This window comes from Natator depressus, chromosome 2, assembly GCF_965152275.1.
Source record: "Natator depressus isolate rNatDep1 chromosome 2, rNatDep2.hap1, whole genome shotgun sequence".
NCBI classification, from domain to species: Eukaryota; Metazoa; Chordata; order Testudines; family Cheloniidae; genus Natator; species Natator depressus.
The window spans coordinates 242,746,503-242,764,501 of NC_134235.1; the positions used below are offsets into that span (position 1 = coordinate 242,746,503).

General features: G+C 37.2%; 1 protein-coding gene across 6 annotated transcripts in view; it reads right to left on the bottom strand.

The window, feature by feature from the left end:
• DYNC2I1 (dynein 2 intermediate chain 1) overlaps nucleotides 1-17,999 on the bottom strand; it is a 47,911-nt gene that overhangs the window by 19,374 nt on the left and 10,538 nt on the right. For 5 of the 6 annotated variants that reach the window (XM_074946261.1, XM_074946262.1, XM_074946260.1 and 2 more), the window contains 11 exons: nucleotides 16,088-16,152; nucleotides 14,130-14,190; nucleotides 10,390-10,455; nucleotides 9,223-9,267; nucleotides 7,585-7,789; nucleotides 5,576-5,678; nucleotides 3,263-3,392; nucleotides 2,266-2,377; nucleotides 1,851-1,945; nucleotides 1,405-1,534; nucleotides 228-400 (listed from right to left, as the gene is read on the bottom strand). In XM_074946261.1, coding sequence (XP_074802362.1) covers nucleotides 228-400; nucleotides 1,405-1,534; nucleotides 1,851-1,945; nucleotides 2,266-2,377; nucleotides 3,263-3,392; nucleotides 5,576-5,678; nucleotides 7,585-7,789; nucleotides 9,223-9,267; nucleotides 10,390-10,455; nucleotides 14,130-14,190; nucleotides 16,088-16,152 — 1,185 coding nt within the window. The remainder of the gene's footprint in view (nucleotides 1-227; nucleotides 401-1,404; nucleotides 1,535-1,850; nucleotides 1,946-2,265; nucleotides 2,378-3,262; nucleotides 3,393-5,575; nucleotides 5,679-7,584; nucleotides 7,790-9,222; nucleotides 9,268-10,389; nucleotides 10,456-14,129; nucleotides 14,191-16,087; nucleotides 16,153-17,999) is intronic. The other variant, XM_074946263.1, reaches the window with a different exon arrangement.

Consider the following 17,999-nt stretch of genomic DNA (forward strand, 5'->3'; position numbering starts at 1 on the left):
ATTAAAAAAGAAGAAATCTGTAAAATGCAGTCAGGGTGAACGTAGACCCTCTCTCAGCTCTCCAATATCAGAGTGTGGAGTGGAGTGTGGTTATTGTCTCACTCACTGGATTCAACTGTACATGATTTATAAAGAAATTTTATACACGGTACCAGGACAGAACAGCACAATATGCATCCAAAAATCATTCATTCAATAGGCAATTGTGTAATGACTAGGAACTGTACCTCTGCTTCACAAACTAAAACTTTCTGAGGACTGGAAGGCTGCCAGACATTCCATACACATACGATGTACTTCCTGTCCAATTGAATAGCACCTGGCTTTTCAGGTAACCCGTGAACAGAAAGCAATGCCTGCCTCTGAACCTGAGAGACGTGCAAACAGGATACCTTTCGGCCTAAGTCAAAATAAAAAAGGAAAACTTGTTGAACATGAGAGAGAATAATTAGTTGCCACAGCCACAACCTAGGAAATTAACAAGTAATTTCAAAGAAAATTTTAATATTGCTGGCAGAGTGCATTTTCTGCCAGAGCATGAAAGAAGAGGGCAGAGGGAGAGGGAAAGAAAACTGTTCTCTCCTGTCCCAAAACTGGCTTTAAACGAGGAAAGTGAACAGGAATGGAGAGAAAACTGAGCCACTGCTCTGCTCAGCTGCCTGGAGGCAAAGAATCTGCAGAACTATTATTTTGAGCACAACCAAGCCCTGGCATTCTCATTAAATGACTATGGTACATGGTGGAAGAGACGCTAACATCTCAACCAGAGAATGGGCAGTAGAGGGGAGGGTGCAGGATGTAGAAACGTAGGCATTTGTCAGAACAAGATTCATTTTTCTGGCATATCTGTTAGAAAATGCAACATTTCATGTTGCAGTAGGTCTTTCCTTCACCCAGTCATGATAGTTTTAGTTTTTTCATTTAAATTTTTGTAGTTTGCATGGAGAAAGACACAGCTTTACGGTAATACACTGTCTTCCATGTGTGTTGTGTTCTAAACATATCAAGCCATATTTTAGCAGTGCAACATGGTTGTTTTGCCCCACGTAGTCAAAGTTAATTGAGCTCTAACCCCAACAAAACTAACCTGAGGAGGATCACTCCATGCAAGGGTGATCTTTCAGAGACAGAAAGCCAGTATATTAAAGAAAAGAAGGTGTGACTCTTGGCTGCATTTTTGGCCTCTTGTGGTCATTTGTAGCTGCAGTCCTCTAAACAAGCATATAGGGAACTGCTCTACATAGAATTACAGCAGGATCAGAGGAATGCAAAAGTGAGCTTTACCGCACCTTTACATCCTGACATGTGCTCTCCACAGATCAATCAAGCACAAATGCTGGCACTTCATGTAAAGAAGAGGAGTTCTATTTGTCCACTAAACGGTGTGCAATAAAGTTCTCTTACCATGGAGAAAAGGTAGATTAGTATTTAACTGGAAGCAGCTATCACTAATAGACAGACTGGTTTGTCGAGATCTTAGATTCCACCTGGGTTGTGTTGCAACTCGATCTTCCTCAAGCAAAACAGCAATCACCTTTCAAACATAATTAATTACATTTATAGAAGTAAAAAAGACCATTCTTGTATTTCAACTTTGCTATCGGCAACTTTCAAAACTATTTTGATGAGTTTAATAGCTGTTGATCAACTCTCTTGGTAACTTCGCAGCTTTGCAAAACATGGTTTAATAGGGAGTTATGTTTTACACAGGCTTTTTTCTGTCCCTCTGCACACGGTTGAATCTCACCCGTAATGAATATTATTCAAGGGTACCTAGAAAGGACAGGCGTTTTAAGTGATCCATCTCTCCCACATTTTATATATGTACATTCACTGAGGTAGAAACGTACCTGACAAGCAGACCGGAGAAAGTTTGTTAATCTCTGTGAATCAATCTTAGGTGTTACAGCAATATCTACAGACACATCATTGCTGCTTCTGGGACCTGTAAAAAGACATGAGGTTACAAACAGGCACCAACATACAAAATCAACTACCAAGGAAGTTCTATGTTCTATGAAACATTTGAGAAAGAGAAGGGATGATAGCAGCCAACTTCTCTTCAGCAGCAACAATGCTGAGTTTGGAGACGCTGCTGGGGGAATACTTCTCTTTCCAGCAGAAGCAGGGATCAATCAATCAATCAATACATAAATAAATAAAGCAGTCTGTCTCATTTCATGATCTAACAGCAGCAGTGAAAAAGAAGGAGAGGAAGTTTAAGCATTTAAGGCCCTAAATAAACAAAAGCAAAGGGTTACTCACCTCCAGATACAAGGACACTGTCTCCTGGATGTTGTGTCCATTTTTCTAGAGTCTCTATTTCATCTGTTTGAACGTCTCTCTCAAGATTATCCTCATTGCTCTGAACATATGCCTAAATACGAAGTTAAAATTATGAACATGATGATGCCAACTCTGAGCACTTTCTTGCTGCCACCAAATAGCTGAAACTTAACATGAACAGTAATTTTTAAAAACTATTAAATTCAATATTACTGTCTTCTGTTTGTCAGTTAGTTTCTAAATACATACACATATTGTGCTACATATTAAATTGAGCGTAAATGTATTTTTTAGGTTTCAGAGTAGCAGCCATGTTAGTCTGTATTCGCAAAAAGAAAAGGAGTACTGGTGGCACCTTAGAGACTAACCAATTTATTTGAGCATAAGCTTTCGTGAGATACATGGAATGCTTCTGATGAAGTGAGCTGTAGCTCACGAAAGCTTATGCTCAAATAAATTGGTTAGTCTCTAAGGTGCCACTAGTACTCCTTTTCTTTTAATGTATTTTTAATTATTCATGTTTAAAATCAAATCTTTGAACACATCTACCAACAACATTCCGGAAGACACAGAACAGACAAACTATTTTAATGCTTTGACACACTTAGTTCAAGATAAATATTGAATCTCTTGCAAATATTCTGAGGACTCCTGTGGTTTTGCAGCTGTCCTTTATGTTAATAAGCACTAGTCATCTAAAAATGTTTATGAATGTATTATGTATTGCCTTGCTTCCTGTTGCCATTGTACTATCTTTCCCACTATCCTCCCACTTCATATACAAATTCCTCTAAAAACTAGAGCACTACTGACTGTTTAGGCTCATTCCGGACATGGTTTTTCTCTTGTCAAAAGTAATTAAAGTGTTGACATTTACCACCCTCCTAGCTAATGTAACCAATGGAAGGAAAATAATTTTTCAGGATAAGAATCTCAGTTTTCAGGATTTATATAGTCTTAAAAGTCAGGTACTTGCCTGTTTAGTGTTTGTTTTTCCAAAGTTCCTGATGTACATGTCATATTCATTCACTGGAGGCAAATCCAGTAAAGAAAAACTGACTGAGAAATCCAGGTCAATTAGTCGGAGCAGTTCTGAACTGCGTTTCCTTTACAATGAATTACAAAACAGAAAAAGAGTTAAGATGCAAAATCTATATGAACCCATGGCAATTTAGAGGAAAATGGCATTACACAATAATGTACTACAGATCTAGCAATCTATTTACCCCTCCAAACAAATGCATGGAGTCCCAGATCAATGCCCATTGATATTAAAATGTTTATCCGTGTAGATACTCATACAAGGAATGGCAATATTAGGATCTAGTTTATTGTGACATGAAGGTAAAGATCATATATGACTTCCAAAACCTGACTGCAAATCTAGGGAAACTTATACTACTAATTAGAGGTATACATAAACCCAAGCTTTTTATAGCCTAGGGACTGTTTGTGTCCAACTATTCAAAGTGACAAGTTAAGTTACAGACCTTACTGAAAAGCTAGAAAAACTACGCTTCCTGTGATATAACAGATGCACTTTACGTTCTTCAAATAGTTAGGATGGTGGGAAGTACTCCTAAAGCCATGCCAAATATGTTAATGATATTCACAATTTTTTCTGTGTACACACAGGGTAATCTACACAAGCTGTGACAGCAAGACTCCCAGCCTGGCTCTGAAGCCCATGCCCTTCCCTATGCTTCAGAGCCTGAGTTCCAGCCTGACCCGCAACATCTACACAGGTATATTTAGTGCAGCAGTGCAATTCCGAATTTGTTGATCCTGTCTGAGAAGCTCTCTGCTGCGGACTGTATAGACAAACCCACACTATTTAGATTCTATAGAATTGATTGTTCTTTGTTACACTTAAAGAAATTATTTTAATATTTCTTTAATTTAAAACAAAGCGTACAAAAGGGATTTAATTTAAACCAAATAACTGTAGTTGATTAAGCAATCCTTCATCACATGTAAAATAAAATATTATATAAAATATTATTTATATATAAAGTAATTATATATCAGGATGGATAAAAATCTATGGTTTTTTTTAATTAAAAATTGGATTTTTTTTAATTTAAATCGGATTTTTATGATAAAATGAAGAAAAGCCTATCTAAAGATTTTTGAGGAAAAGCCTATCTAAAGATAGTTTTAATTAAGATACATTATAGGTCAAAGATATCTCATCAAGGAATAGGGATTATAAATTCTAATTCTATAACATGAGACAATATATTCATGTAATGTTTAAGAAAAGTTTTGTAAATGAGTTCCAATAGTTTATGGATTAGGGACCCAATCTCATGGGGTTCCACAGGCTTCGGTATAGATTATTTAGGTTAATCTTTCTATATACACAATGGGAATCAGTTCTCAGTCTAGACGATACCATCAGAGATGCTTAGTTTTGCAGTTCTCAAACTGTGGATTTGCATAACTCCAGAGGTAACATGCTTGTTAACAGCAAAAATGTTTTAAAATAAATAAAATAAATAAATAAATAATACATAGAGAGGTGAGAAATAAGAGACCTCAACTCTATAGTTCCTCTGCAAATTTGTGTACACAGAGTCAATCCCTTACCTCTCTCTAAAAGTGCAAAGTTTCAAGAAGTACAATGAATAGAAGATTGTTGGGGGTGGAATAGATCTGGACAAGGAGAAGAAGGCTGGAGATAAATGTGAGAAGCAAGGGACATATGCTTGTTTTGTTAAAATATTATATGTTTGCTGTTGAAGAAAAAAATCCAGAATACTTAACGTTGTTGTTTTAGTTAAATAAAACAATTTAAATGTCTCTCTGGTGATGTTCTCCTCCTAATACAGCATGGCAAGAAAATCCTCCAAATATTAATGATTAACCTGTTGAATTGGAGATAGTTCACCTCCCAATGACTTCATAAATATCTGCTTCAATTACCTTTGGTAAATGAAATAACCAATAATTCATTTTCTGATATAGCTGTAAAACTAATCTGAAAAGTTTTCAAAATAAAGAATTGTTTACAAATGTATAGTGTATACCTATTAAAAATGAAACCTACATCTATCTCTGAGTTGTGAAGAATATGTTTATAACAACCAACAAGAATGCACTTTTACGTAGAAAGCCATAATTAAATCGAGTCTTCCTGACTAGTGATTTAAATCATGATTTAAATCAAATCCACCCTGTTGCATATAAAATATTACTAAGAATATTTCAAACATTATGAAAAGAATTTACATTTTAGATGGTGAGCTGCCTAAACAGCTACATGCAGTGAATTTTTAATGCTGCTTACTTCTGTTTACTGGCCATATTTCGGTTACTTTGCCGCTGGTTTGCTGTTTCAAAATCCATGAACATTCCATAAAGAGAGCCTCTGGCAGGAGAATCTTGCCTTTCTGTACGATATTACAAAATTTTGTGAGTGAAATTAATAAAACATTAAAATGTCAGATAACTGGAGTTATAGCAATCAACAAAATGTGTTATGATGTGCAGATGCTAAAGATTAATTATGCAGGTAAGGATATATTTGCAGGAAAAGGAGTGGTGCACTGGGTATCATAACTTTATCAAATATAAAGCAACTAATCTTTTTTCCTTTACTGCTGGTCCTTTACTATTCAGATTTTCATTTCTCTTAAAACTGTCCCTTCTTTTCACCATGAAGAATTCCCCAATGTACATTAAGAGTTCAAGGATCAGCGACAATACTCTGCCTTTAAGATGGCCCTGTTCAAATAGTGATTATTAGGTCAGATTCACCCAAGCTGGCAGAAGGTGGTATAAACCACCTCCCAATAGGAGGTTGGCCTCTACAGCTGAGGCGGAATCACTGATTGAGAGGAGACATTGTAGCCCTTTGGGGACATAAGGCACAAGCTGAAACCTGCTGCTCTAAAGCCAGTCTAGTCAATGAACCAACTAAAGAGCTAGAATCCATGAACTCTTAAATTTTAGTTCCAGCTCTGCCAGTGACTCACTATGTGGGCTTTGAAAAGTCAATTGACTTCCGTGTCTGATTCACTGTCAGAGTCAACAATATTTAGCTACCTTAGAAGAAGATTGCTAAGATTTGTTAAATAATGTTTGTATAGTGCTTTTAAAATGTGAGATGCTATAGGAGTGCTAAGTATCACTGCTATAGTGATCTGTAGTTTACATTAAATCAGAATGATTTGTCAAAATACATAGAATACTGTACAATTTACAATAAATCAAAATTCGTGCAGCAGGTATTATAAGGGAACTTACAAATCTGATCTATACAAGAGCGTACATTAAAAGCTGACGCAGGAATGGTGAGCTTCTGCAAGAAATATAGGAAATCTGCACTGCAATATACTGACTCTTATACAGAAGGCTCTCACAAAACCTGCCGTCTTTTAAGCTGTGTCTGCACTAAAAATTAGGACCCATATTTCCACATTTATTGTCTTTTAATAATTAGATCAAATCTGCTCAGTTTACCAGTAAGAAGATGATTTTTCTAACTGCCAAATTACTACTTACTCAACCTGGAATCAAAGTCAAACTGAGTTCTGACAAAGATTCTGTAATCAGACTTTAGTTAAAAATGCAGTTGATGTTGCATTATGCAGAGAGAAGCTCAGTCACTCTTCCATAGCTGTATTTGCCCTGAAGTACCAAGAGGAGTAAAAAGTAATAAAAGCGCTTCTTATAGACCCAATCCAGCATTGTGATCTGCATGGTTAGACTGTGTGAAGGTGAATCAGGGCCTTATGGCGGACATAGTCAATAAACTAAGCAGATCTGTCGAGGAAGAGGTTGTCATTTTACATAGTCACTTTTCACAGCAAAACTATACTTTAAAGATGAATTATAAACCAAAAATAAAAAATCGTGTTTGTGTTCTTTTATATTTTGGTTATTTTTTCCACCAGTAAAAGGTTTTTTTTTTTTCTTGTTTTTAACATAAAAAATATCAGGTCCTGACTTCTCTCTTTCTGTTGGAGGACGTTGTTAAGACCTTTGAAAGACTGGGAGGGCGACACCATAGGAAGCTGAAACATGATCTGCAGCTCTCCCAGCCCTCCAAATGAGGGAACAGGGTTATTAAGTCTCGGCCTTTATACTTCACATTTGAATTCATTGGTAATATCTCTGAAGTTTTGGTTAGCTATTTTGAAGTTATGCTGCTTAGCCACAAAGCTAAGTGATTTACTCAGAACACTAGTTTTTTGCCTTTAATGGAGATCTTTAGAGCAAGTAGAAGTATCTTGTTTACACAAAAGCTGCAATGCATTTAACAACAACACTTAAAAGATGAGCTCAATCACATACCCATGTTTGGTTCCTTTTCATGTTCTTTTTGAATTTGCTTTGGTAGTAAGGTACCAATCCTCTCATTTTCTGCATTAATTGCTCTTTGAATTTCTTCTATTTCTGATTTTTTGGAAACAGGGATCTCTCTTAGTCTTTCTTCTGAGTCTCTAGCCTCACTATCATTGTCTTCATCATCATCGTCATCAAAATCATCTACATAATCCTTTAAAAATAACACTACTTTTAATAAATGTTAAACAGAAATGAAATCAAAAAATTTAAATCATACTACTGGTGCCTGTGTCAAAATACTTTTTGTCTTTTTTTAAAGATGCTTTTAAAAAAAAAATCCTATAGCTCAACACAATGAAGAGCAAAGAGTTCAAGAGCAATGATGCATGAAAATGGCCATAAATCCTCTGATCAGGAGTAATTTTAAAAAATAATTCTTTGATTTAAATAAATTACGTTCTCTTAAATGCCTGTGATAAACTTATCTGGATTAGCCATACCCAGTGTCTTGGAACAGAAAAACAGTACCTTTTTTTTTTTTTTTTAAATCTTTTAAAGTGCATATCATAACAATGTATGTGCTGGTGTGTGGTGCTGTAACTGTTTTATGGACATTTGTTTAAGCTGAGATGCATAACTCTTTGTGGCTTTGCACCTATGAGTAGTCATCCCCAACTCGTGCCAATAAAACCTTTATACCAGCACACACCATTATGTAGTCTATAACAATATGGCATAAAATGGTCATATTAATGATGGAATAAATCTATCTATTTCTGCAACCAATGAATAAAATGTACTTATTTTGCATCTTTCACCTCATCTTCTCTTTTCCCACTAATCTATATATGCTAGGACTGTGATAATCCAAACTTTTTAAACACTTTCTAACAGCCATCATTTAAAAAAAATAATCTAGATCCCAAACCTGCAAAGACTTAGGCCCATATTTAACTTTAAGCACAAGAGTTGTCCCACTGAAATCAAAGGAGATATACCATATATACACACAACTTGAAATTGTGGTTTTGACTTAAATCAATGGGGCCAAGATTTCACACACAGACCCTAGATGACCACAGTCCACAATCTGGTTGGACATGGCTGGTAATAAAGGTCCTTGAGGCACACTTTTTTACTTTACACAACTTTCTTGGCTAAATTCTGGTAAATAGAGCTGGTAACCTTATTTTATTCTTCAAACCAAACTGCAAGTCCAATAAAAAAAAATTAATATAATTTTTGTAAATTGCTAGACTGAACACATTTTGGTGACCTACTGACATGTCAGACATACATGTCGAATTTAAGTTTTTCTTATAATCAGCAGTACGTAACAAGTGAGTAGGCCAAAATTCAAGACTTTTACTCAAAAAGGTTTGAATACCTGAAATCTAGTAAGACAGAATGATGATCCTTTGAAGACTTCGAATGGAAAGTCAAAGTTGCCCCTCCTGTTTTCTCCCTACCCCCAGACTCAGAAATTTGACTTGATTAAGATAAAAGCTTGGCAAGAAGTCTGAAAGGGCCACAATGTTATCAAAAAAGTAAAAGCATAAAACACAAACCATGTTATATTTGTTACTACAGCAAACAACAAGTTACACTTATGAATGATTACAAAAGGAATAAACTTATACATACTTCAAAATCATCTTCATAATTTGTCAAATAGTTATCACTGATTTCCTAGAAGGGGAAATATAACAGTATAAAAAATTAAGCCATTATATAACTTTACAATACACTGATCTTTTATTTGCCAGAACATAAACAGTGAATAGCTTAATTGTTTATGTTCTCTAATAAAATTGAAAAATATATTTATAAAACTAATTACTATAAAGTCAGATCATAAATGAAATTACAGAAATATATAGTAACAGGCGGTGATGATTGATATACAATAACAACAATACAAACAAACCACAACCGAATCACATTCTATGAATAACAGCTTCTTTTCTTATGATTTTTTGGGGGGAGATTAAATGTGCTGGTTTCAACAAAGCCCCACACAAAGTTACTGTAGCTTTTATATTGGTATAACAACAGAATAAAACTGCCTTATTTCTCAGAGAACTAGACCGGAACATTCCTTATACACTATGTTAATTGTAATGGGGTTCAAAGCTGATTAGTAATAAAGTAATCCAATTGTAAATTTGAACTAGGAAAAAGAGAGCCATAGATTAGTGGGCAAACAACAAATCTTCATTTAATAATAACTTAATCTAACAACATTACAATATCAGCTAAAAGCAATACTGAATTTACTGAGAGAATAGTTTATTCTTACTAAAACGACTGACAAGAACTAGCTGTGCCTGCTGTCCTTAACCCATTGCCCTCCAAAAGCCACCATTTCTCTAAATACCCGTGTCTGCTTTTAAAAAAAGCAATGCGCGACCAATTTATTAATTTTTTATAGCTATGCTCCCCCCCTTGCTATTCTGTTTTATTTATTCATAACTTTGACTATCAGAATGAAAGGGATTTTAAAAGATTTCAAAACAATAAAATTGTGCATTTATGAAAAAATGTACAACACCAGCACTTTTGATAATTCACATCAGTGGCCTACAAATTAGTGGGTAGGATCAGGTATTTTTAGTGCAACAAAAACCTAGGTCTCTCTATAGCTGTGCCAGTTTTTGAAAATCTCATACTAATTAAACTGCATAAAAATACTATGCAGAATTGTATTGAAAAAAACAACAACAAATGGAATTTAACTCACAAGGAAGGCTATTTGATAATTCCATGCTCTCAAGAAATCAAGAGAAAATAAAAAATATCAATTGTGCTTACAAGTTCTTCCTCACTTTTTTGCCTCTGCATAGGTTTCCATGCTGACACATGTTCACCTTGGTGTTGCTAATGAATCAAAATATAAAAACAATAAGAGAAAAGAAGTGAAATGTGGCCCTGAACTAAGTAACTGAAAGAACCGATTGTAAATATATTAGTATTAATAATTCTTAACACTGAGCATTATATCATGCTTGCAATCTTCAATGTACTTTATAGACATGAAAGGCTGGCTGAGACAAACCTAATATAGCCATCCAGACTAATAAGGGGTAGTAAGATTCCAACCCCACCCCCTTTACAGCTTTGTTAAAGATGTCTGGATTTTGGGTCCGATACATCTGTGCAGTAGGGGGCTGCACAACAGCTGCTTCTCCAGAGAGCAAACAGGTGTGGGAACACACTCACACTGCCCACTGGTACTGGCTCGGAAAATGAAGGAAAGAAAGCTGCACTCATTTAAGAGCTGCTAATAATTACCTTACACACACACACACACACACACACACAGAGTAACGGCTAGTCTACACTAGAAGTGCTACAGTGGCACAGCTGCCCTGATGCAGCTGAGCCGCAGTAGCGTGTCTGGTGAAGACTCTCTATGCCAACAGGAGAGAGCTCTCCTGTTCTCATAAAAAATCCACCTCTGCAAGAGGTGGTAGCTATGTCAGCAAGAGAAGCTTTCCTGCCAACATAGTGCTGTCTATACTGGTGCTTAGGTCGGTATAATTTACGTCACTCAGGGGTGTGGATTACTCATACCCCAGAGTGACTTACATTATACTGAAGTAAGCTCTAGACCAAGCCTAAGAAGAATTTGCGGGGAATCATGATGCTAAGTCAAAATTCCTCCCAAGACTATTCCTAGGGCAGTGTATATTATGCAACTCTCCTCCCACAAAGCTGTGTCTAAGGGTACAACCTAGCTTGGAGTAACTAAAAATAAAAATGTTTATGAAAACAAAGCTTGAAAGAAAATGACAAAAGGTATGTGATCACAAATTTAAAAACTGTAATAATGCACTCACACAAGGGGGCAGTGTTAAGCTTAACACTACAGCCTTAATCTTTCACTGCTGAGTACTTACTGTAAAGTTAAGACTGCACAGTAACACAATTTTTGTGTATGTAATGTCTTGCTTTTCCATGAGGCAAAGGAAAAGACCAGAAAAATAAATTACTTACCCTACAGTATACGTGGTTCTTCTAAATGTTGCAGTCGGCATGGATTCCACTTTAGGGGCACGTGTGCCTACTGTATGTGAGATTGGGGTCTTGTGAATAGCAGTGTCTGTTGGGGCCATGCTCATGCCCTGTGCCTTGTCATGCTTTCATATGGTGGGATAAAGGGTCGGTGGCCACAACCTTCCCTCAGTTCCCTCACAATTCGAAGCCCAAGTTTCTGAGGACTCAAAGATCCAGCCAGAGGTACAGACCAGTGGGTCAGGTACTTGCCAGGTCCCACCTCACTGCCACAGACGGCAAGAGGGAACTGTGGGAGGGCTGCGTTCACTCCACCCTCTATGCCTTTGCATAGGAGCATGAGGAGACACAGGGCACATCCAGAGCCCTGACTGACACTGCTATTCAAAAGACTCTGATCTGGTATAGATGAAGCACATATGCTCCTACAGTGAGTTCTACACTGATACATACTCAAAAAAGTTCCTATTCCTGCATGGCCTCTTGGGCTTTATTACCAACTGGTATAGCTTAATGCAACCATGAGGCCACACTAAGTTACATCTGGAACCAAGTCAGGCATCATGGAGCCAGTATTGGAGGAGACCAGAGATCCTGCATCAAGCACAGTTTGATCAGACCCAAGCTTCAAGGCCACAGTACCTACAGCAACATTGGCTTGTCCACACTGTACATATGTTCTATTTCTATTATTTGTCAAGTGTATCTCACAAAATACTACATAAGCGCCAGGTGAGAACATTTACACTCCTGAAGGAACCTTTAGCTTTATACTTTCCTCAATGTTTTATGACCTGACTTAAAAAAATGAACAGTGTAATCTTAATGTTGCATTAAAAAAAGGTTTGCATTCAATATTCTATTAAAATCCACTTACTAAAATTATATAGATTACTTACAAATGGCTCTGGTTCATAAATGTTTCTTTTTTAATCAGTTACAATACATCCTTGACCATCATTCTTTACTTCTGGCCTGAACCAGATACACTTTCGTCAATGGAAGTCTATCCATTGACTTCAGTAGGTGTTGGAACAGGATCTACTTGCCAAAAAGTAGGGACCATAATTCTACATATGTAGATGCCAGCACAGTATTCCAAAACAGAATTTTAGATTTATTGGATGCTTCCGAGATATAATCTCAACATTACAGAATTCTATCCTCTGTAATCTTGCTGTTTGAAATATGCTAAAAATGTCTCAATAATTAAAAGTTCTGTCTTGGTGAGTTACTGGTACACAAACTTGAACAAAATAAGTAAATAACTGTTATGGTATCCGTTCTGGAAAATTCCTCTAATTTATTTTGATCCACATGAGCCCTGATCCTATTCTTTGCATACTTTCATTTTTTTTATCATCCCTGTGGCAACTATTTTACTGGATAGTTATGAATTACATTGAGGGTCTCATGACAGATAGAATAAGATGTTAATTTCTTTCTATTTAGCTAAAATCACATTTTCTCTGCTTATAACAACCGCTTAGAGGAAGAGTGGAATTTTTATATTGTATATAAGTAAATGGGTTTTTCTTGTAATGTATGGTTAGAAACTTCTCCCACCTTTGGGGGGACTTTTTCCCCAAATGTGTAAGATTTTGAAAAAATGTTGAGTAAAGGTGGGATTCACAAAGACATTTAGGAACCTACACCCCAGAGTTAAGCAGCTAGGCCTGGGGAGTAGGTACTTAAGTCCCCATTTTAGGCTCCACTGCAATCCATAAAGTGCCTACCAAACTCTGCAGGTGCCTAAATTTTGAGGGTAAAAGTTCCCTTGGCACTGAAATTTCTGCCTCTGGGCATATCATTAGGTGGCAGGGGGTGGGAGGGGAAGAATTAATCTGTAGCCTGATGGTTAGGACACCCACCTGAGCTGTGATAGACCAAGGGTCCAGCCCCCTGCTCCACTTATTCTTTAATTATTTATCCACAGTGGAGTAGCTTCAACAGGAGAAATTGAGGGTGCACTATATCAGACTACCCAACAGCTCAATGGTTAGCGCACTCTCCTAAAAGGTGGGAGATCCCTGTTCAAATCCTTTCTCCCCCTCAGGAAGAGGGGGGAATTGAGCCTGGGTCCTCCCAGGTCCCAGGTGAGTGCTCTAACCTCTGACCTAAATGTTATAAGATAAATTTCACCTTCTCCTCCTCCAGCTGTTTTGTGTCCAGTTAGGAACCTGTCTGACATTCTTACAAGAAACACCTGAGGTGCCTAAGCCAGCAAACTCCAGGAAACAAATTCCTGGTTGTGTATCACTAGCAGAAATAAGCACCTCCCTGCGGCCTGCACTTAGGCACCTATCTCTGTAAGAGGGGCACACTGATAAGGAATAAATCAATTTTCCTATACTTCATCCTGAAACATCAAAGTTATTTAAGAAATCTTTAATATATATACAAATTACCATATCTACTTTAATCATGTCATTGTGTTGTGATAATTTTTAGTTGCATTACATATAGTAACTACTATACTATATCACTAATTCTAACAAAATCCCTGCATTCTAATACTCCAAAACAAATAGTTTTACCCTTTGGCTTGTGTCCTCTTTTTTTTCCCTTTCAATGCTCTTTCCTTTATCTGTTGCACTCCTAGAAATAAACGGAATATCACTATGAATCTGCATTAAGTCAGAGGAAAATATTGTGTTGGGGGAAAACAGTTATTTTATATTAAAAAGTACTGAAGCCTTCCAATAAACTTCAATACTTCAGCAACAAAACCTAATAGCCATTGTATTCTTAGTTTCTTTCTGCAGGCCTCCGTGATGATGTCAGCCAAGAGCCAAGTGATTAATCAGCAAACAATTGCACAAACGCTGCCCAGATATACTGCCTGACATGTCCTATTGCTATCCTTGAGTGGTAATTATAGAAAAAGTTAAGAAGAAAGAGTTAGTCCTGTACATTTACCGAGTATTACTGACATCATTGTCAGTAAATCAAAAATGGGCCAAGCCTGGCAATGTTCTTTTATGCTGGATGTAAGAGATTTACATTCAAACTTGGTCCTTCATTTTGGGGTTAGAAGTGAGGAGGCACCACAGTCACCCCCTGAAGAAGGAAAGAAAAGCAACAATTTGTGCTGCTCTTTAACTGTCCCTCCAATTATTCTGGAGGCAGAGTTTATGGATTTCAAATGAAGAAAGTCCACTCCCCTTAAGCCAAAGTAACAGGACAGTTCTTGAGACATATTATGGAACAGCCTTCCGGGTATGAAGAAAGAGAGGAGAGAAAATATAAGTGGGATGGATTCCCATATTCCTGGGGAAAGAAATCCCTTTAGTTACATAGGCTTGAGAATTTAAAGTCAGAAAGAAAAATTACTTGCCTATAATTCTGCTTCTCTGAAGATAACATTCTAACAAGTTTCTTCACTCCTGGATCATAACTCTATAGTGTTGAACGCCCTCAATTCTTAAAGTAATTTTGTCTATGAGAATAGGGGTGGCAGAGTAGAGAGCAAGCCAGGCTGTTTGCTGGCCATCTTGTGCCACCCTGATAGATATAAATACTGCTCTGGCAATGTTACAGTCATTAACTTTGATGTACAGGAGGCAAAACTCCCAGGATGATAAACTGACCAAGATCAAGAGGAACTGACTAGAATGTTTAGGCACCGCATTTATACCTTGAAGGGATGTCAGGTGAAGGCTCATGCACTACCTCACTACCCTCAGGAGTCAGGAAATCCTACCAGTCTTTCACTAAAGAGCTAAGCTAAAACCCAGCAATGAGAATTCTGCCTGCCAGTATGTCTAGAGTTATATTCCAGAAGGCTGTATAGAGATTTGACATGGCTGATTCACTAAAGAATACAAGAACTATATTCTATCTTTAGTATGTAAGTGTAAACTCCATGATCAATGAAGGAAATAATTTATGCATATCACCCAGATCTTTTATCCCTCCTTGTCAAGACCCTTTTCCTTGGAAATCTGTATGTGTAGCCCTGAAATTGCTATCTAATTAATAATTTAAATGCCATGCCAGACTTGCAGCTAAGAAGGACATCTACAATTCAAAGAAACAATAAAAGGTGCGCTTCACAGTTTACCAAGTATCCATATGACTATGTGATAAACTGTCAGATGACAGACAAACAGATGTCTGGCTCTGAAGGTTCCTGGACTGTCTCACAATTTAAGTACAAGGATCAAATTAACTTATATTTTGCAAGTCTGCATCTCACCGCTCTGAACCAAAAATCCAAAGAATTCAACAGGAAGGAAAGCCTGAATATGCTTTTTAACAAATCATCTTTTTTACGGCAGAATATGTAGGTTTTGTAATAATTTTAATGTACAAATTGCCTCCCAAAAGATTGTGATGCACACTGTAAATTATCTGTAGTAAAAACATATTTATTATTGAGTGACAACAATGAGCTTAACAATATTTGGGTAGTGCACTGTACCTTTCCTTTGTTACTTTCATACAAACAACATATATCGTACAGTATATAATAACGTTAAATATATGAGTGTACCTTTCATGATGATGGCTGGTTTCTTCTTCTCTTAAGCTCTTTCCTTGTTTTTTGTGCTCAGTCTTCTGTAAAAAATTGAAAGACTAGCATAATTCATAGTGACAGGTTTCAGAGTAGCAGCTGTGTTAGTCTGTATCGGCAAAAAGAACATGAGTACTTGTGGCACCTTAGAGACTAACAAATTTATTAGAGCATAAGCTTTTGTGGACTACAGCCCACTTCATCGGATGCATAGAATGGAACATATAGTAAGAAGATTGTATGTGTATATATATATATATATATATACACATACACACACACACATACAGAAAAGTTGGAAGTTGCCATACAAACTGTGAGAGGCTAATTAGTTAAGATGAGCTATTATCAGCAGGAGAAAAAAAACTTTTGTAGTGATAATCAAGATGGCCCATTTTGACAGTTGACAAGAAGGTGTGAGGATACTTAACTTAGGGAAATAGATTCAATATGTGTAATGACCCAGCCACTCCCAGTCTCTATTCAAACTCAAGTTAATGGTATCTAGTTTGCATATTAATTCATAGTATTCACACTGTCAGAAATCTTCTGAGAAATAATGTATATGACCTTGTAATAAAGTATTAGCGGCAATATAAGAGGTTGCTGAGAAACAGTTATATTCCATTAACAAATCATGGGTCATCATGTGCTATCCATTTCTATGCTCCATTACTTGTAGGAAGCTCTGCATGAGGCCTCTCAAAGAGAAAGTAATTATGTTAAGCAAAGAAAATAGATAGCTGAAACATCAATTAAAGAAATGCCGAACATGTACAGAGAACTTCTCTTGAAGATGCTGAACATTTGCAAGTGATCCTTAAGGGCAACATCCTGCACTATGCTGTGTTTGTGCACAAAGGGAGGAGAGAGGATTGTGAACATCTTTCATTTGTGCAACCAGCAGGACTGGATTACCTCATAATGCTCAAGAACCTGAAGGGAATCTGGCTGACTTATTCGGGCTATGGGTTAGCACATATGTTGCTTTCATCAGTACATACTTGATGGAAGCTTACAGTCCTCTTGTTCAGAGCAGCAGCAAAGTACACACTGCATGTGCCTCTGGCTCTTTTTGAGGAATCCTGTCCTGACCACTTTAGGATCCCTGTAGCAGAGGCTCTGCCACTCTCTCTGCTTCCCATGCTGCACCTGCCAGGGTGGAATTTATCACTTAATTTCTGTACACAAAGGGCTTGTCTACACTTGCAAATTTACCGAAATAGCTCAGAGTGTCCACATAAGAGCTTATATATTCTGGAATAGGTATTTCAGCAAATCTCCAAGTCTAGACAAACCCTGAAAAATTTGCTGATAGTCAGTCATCTGACTTATGTCACTAATAAAGACACGGAATTACAGGGGGAGCTGGTAGCAATTCCTATATTAAGGTTGCTTACATTCTCCTTTACCAAGGAGTTTTCCAACTTATTTTGAGAAGCTTTCACACCTTCTGTTTGCAGCAGGCCTTTGATATTCGGCAGGAGGAATCCCCTTGTACTACAGAAGTGATTTTTTGACCCATGACATTCCAATCAGATTAAAAATTGCCATTTTCTTTCACTCATGCAGAAAAATGTTGGCAGCATGCCAAAATCACAGAACACTCCAACATTAGGCTTGCATTTCTGTCAAAACAGCAGCAGCATCACATACTACACTGGAAACACCAGGGAGATGTTAGAGCAGTAGTAGTGAAGGGCTGAGGTTGGGGAACTGGGCTGTACTCTCCCCATAACCCTTGGAATCCAGCACTTGGCACCAGTAGCCCAGTTACCCCATTCCCAATTCCAGAGGCACCATTTGGGACAGAAGCTCCCCCAAATCCTGAGCAGACACAGAGAGAAAGAGGGCCTGGGCTCTCCCAACCACTGCCCATGGCACCACAAGA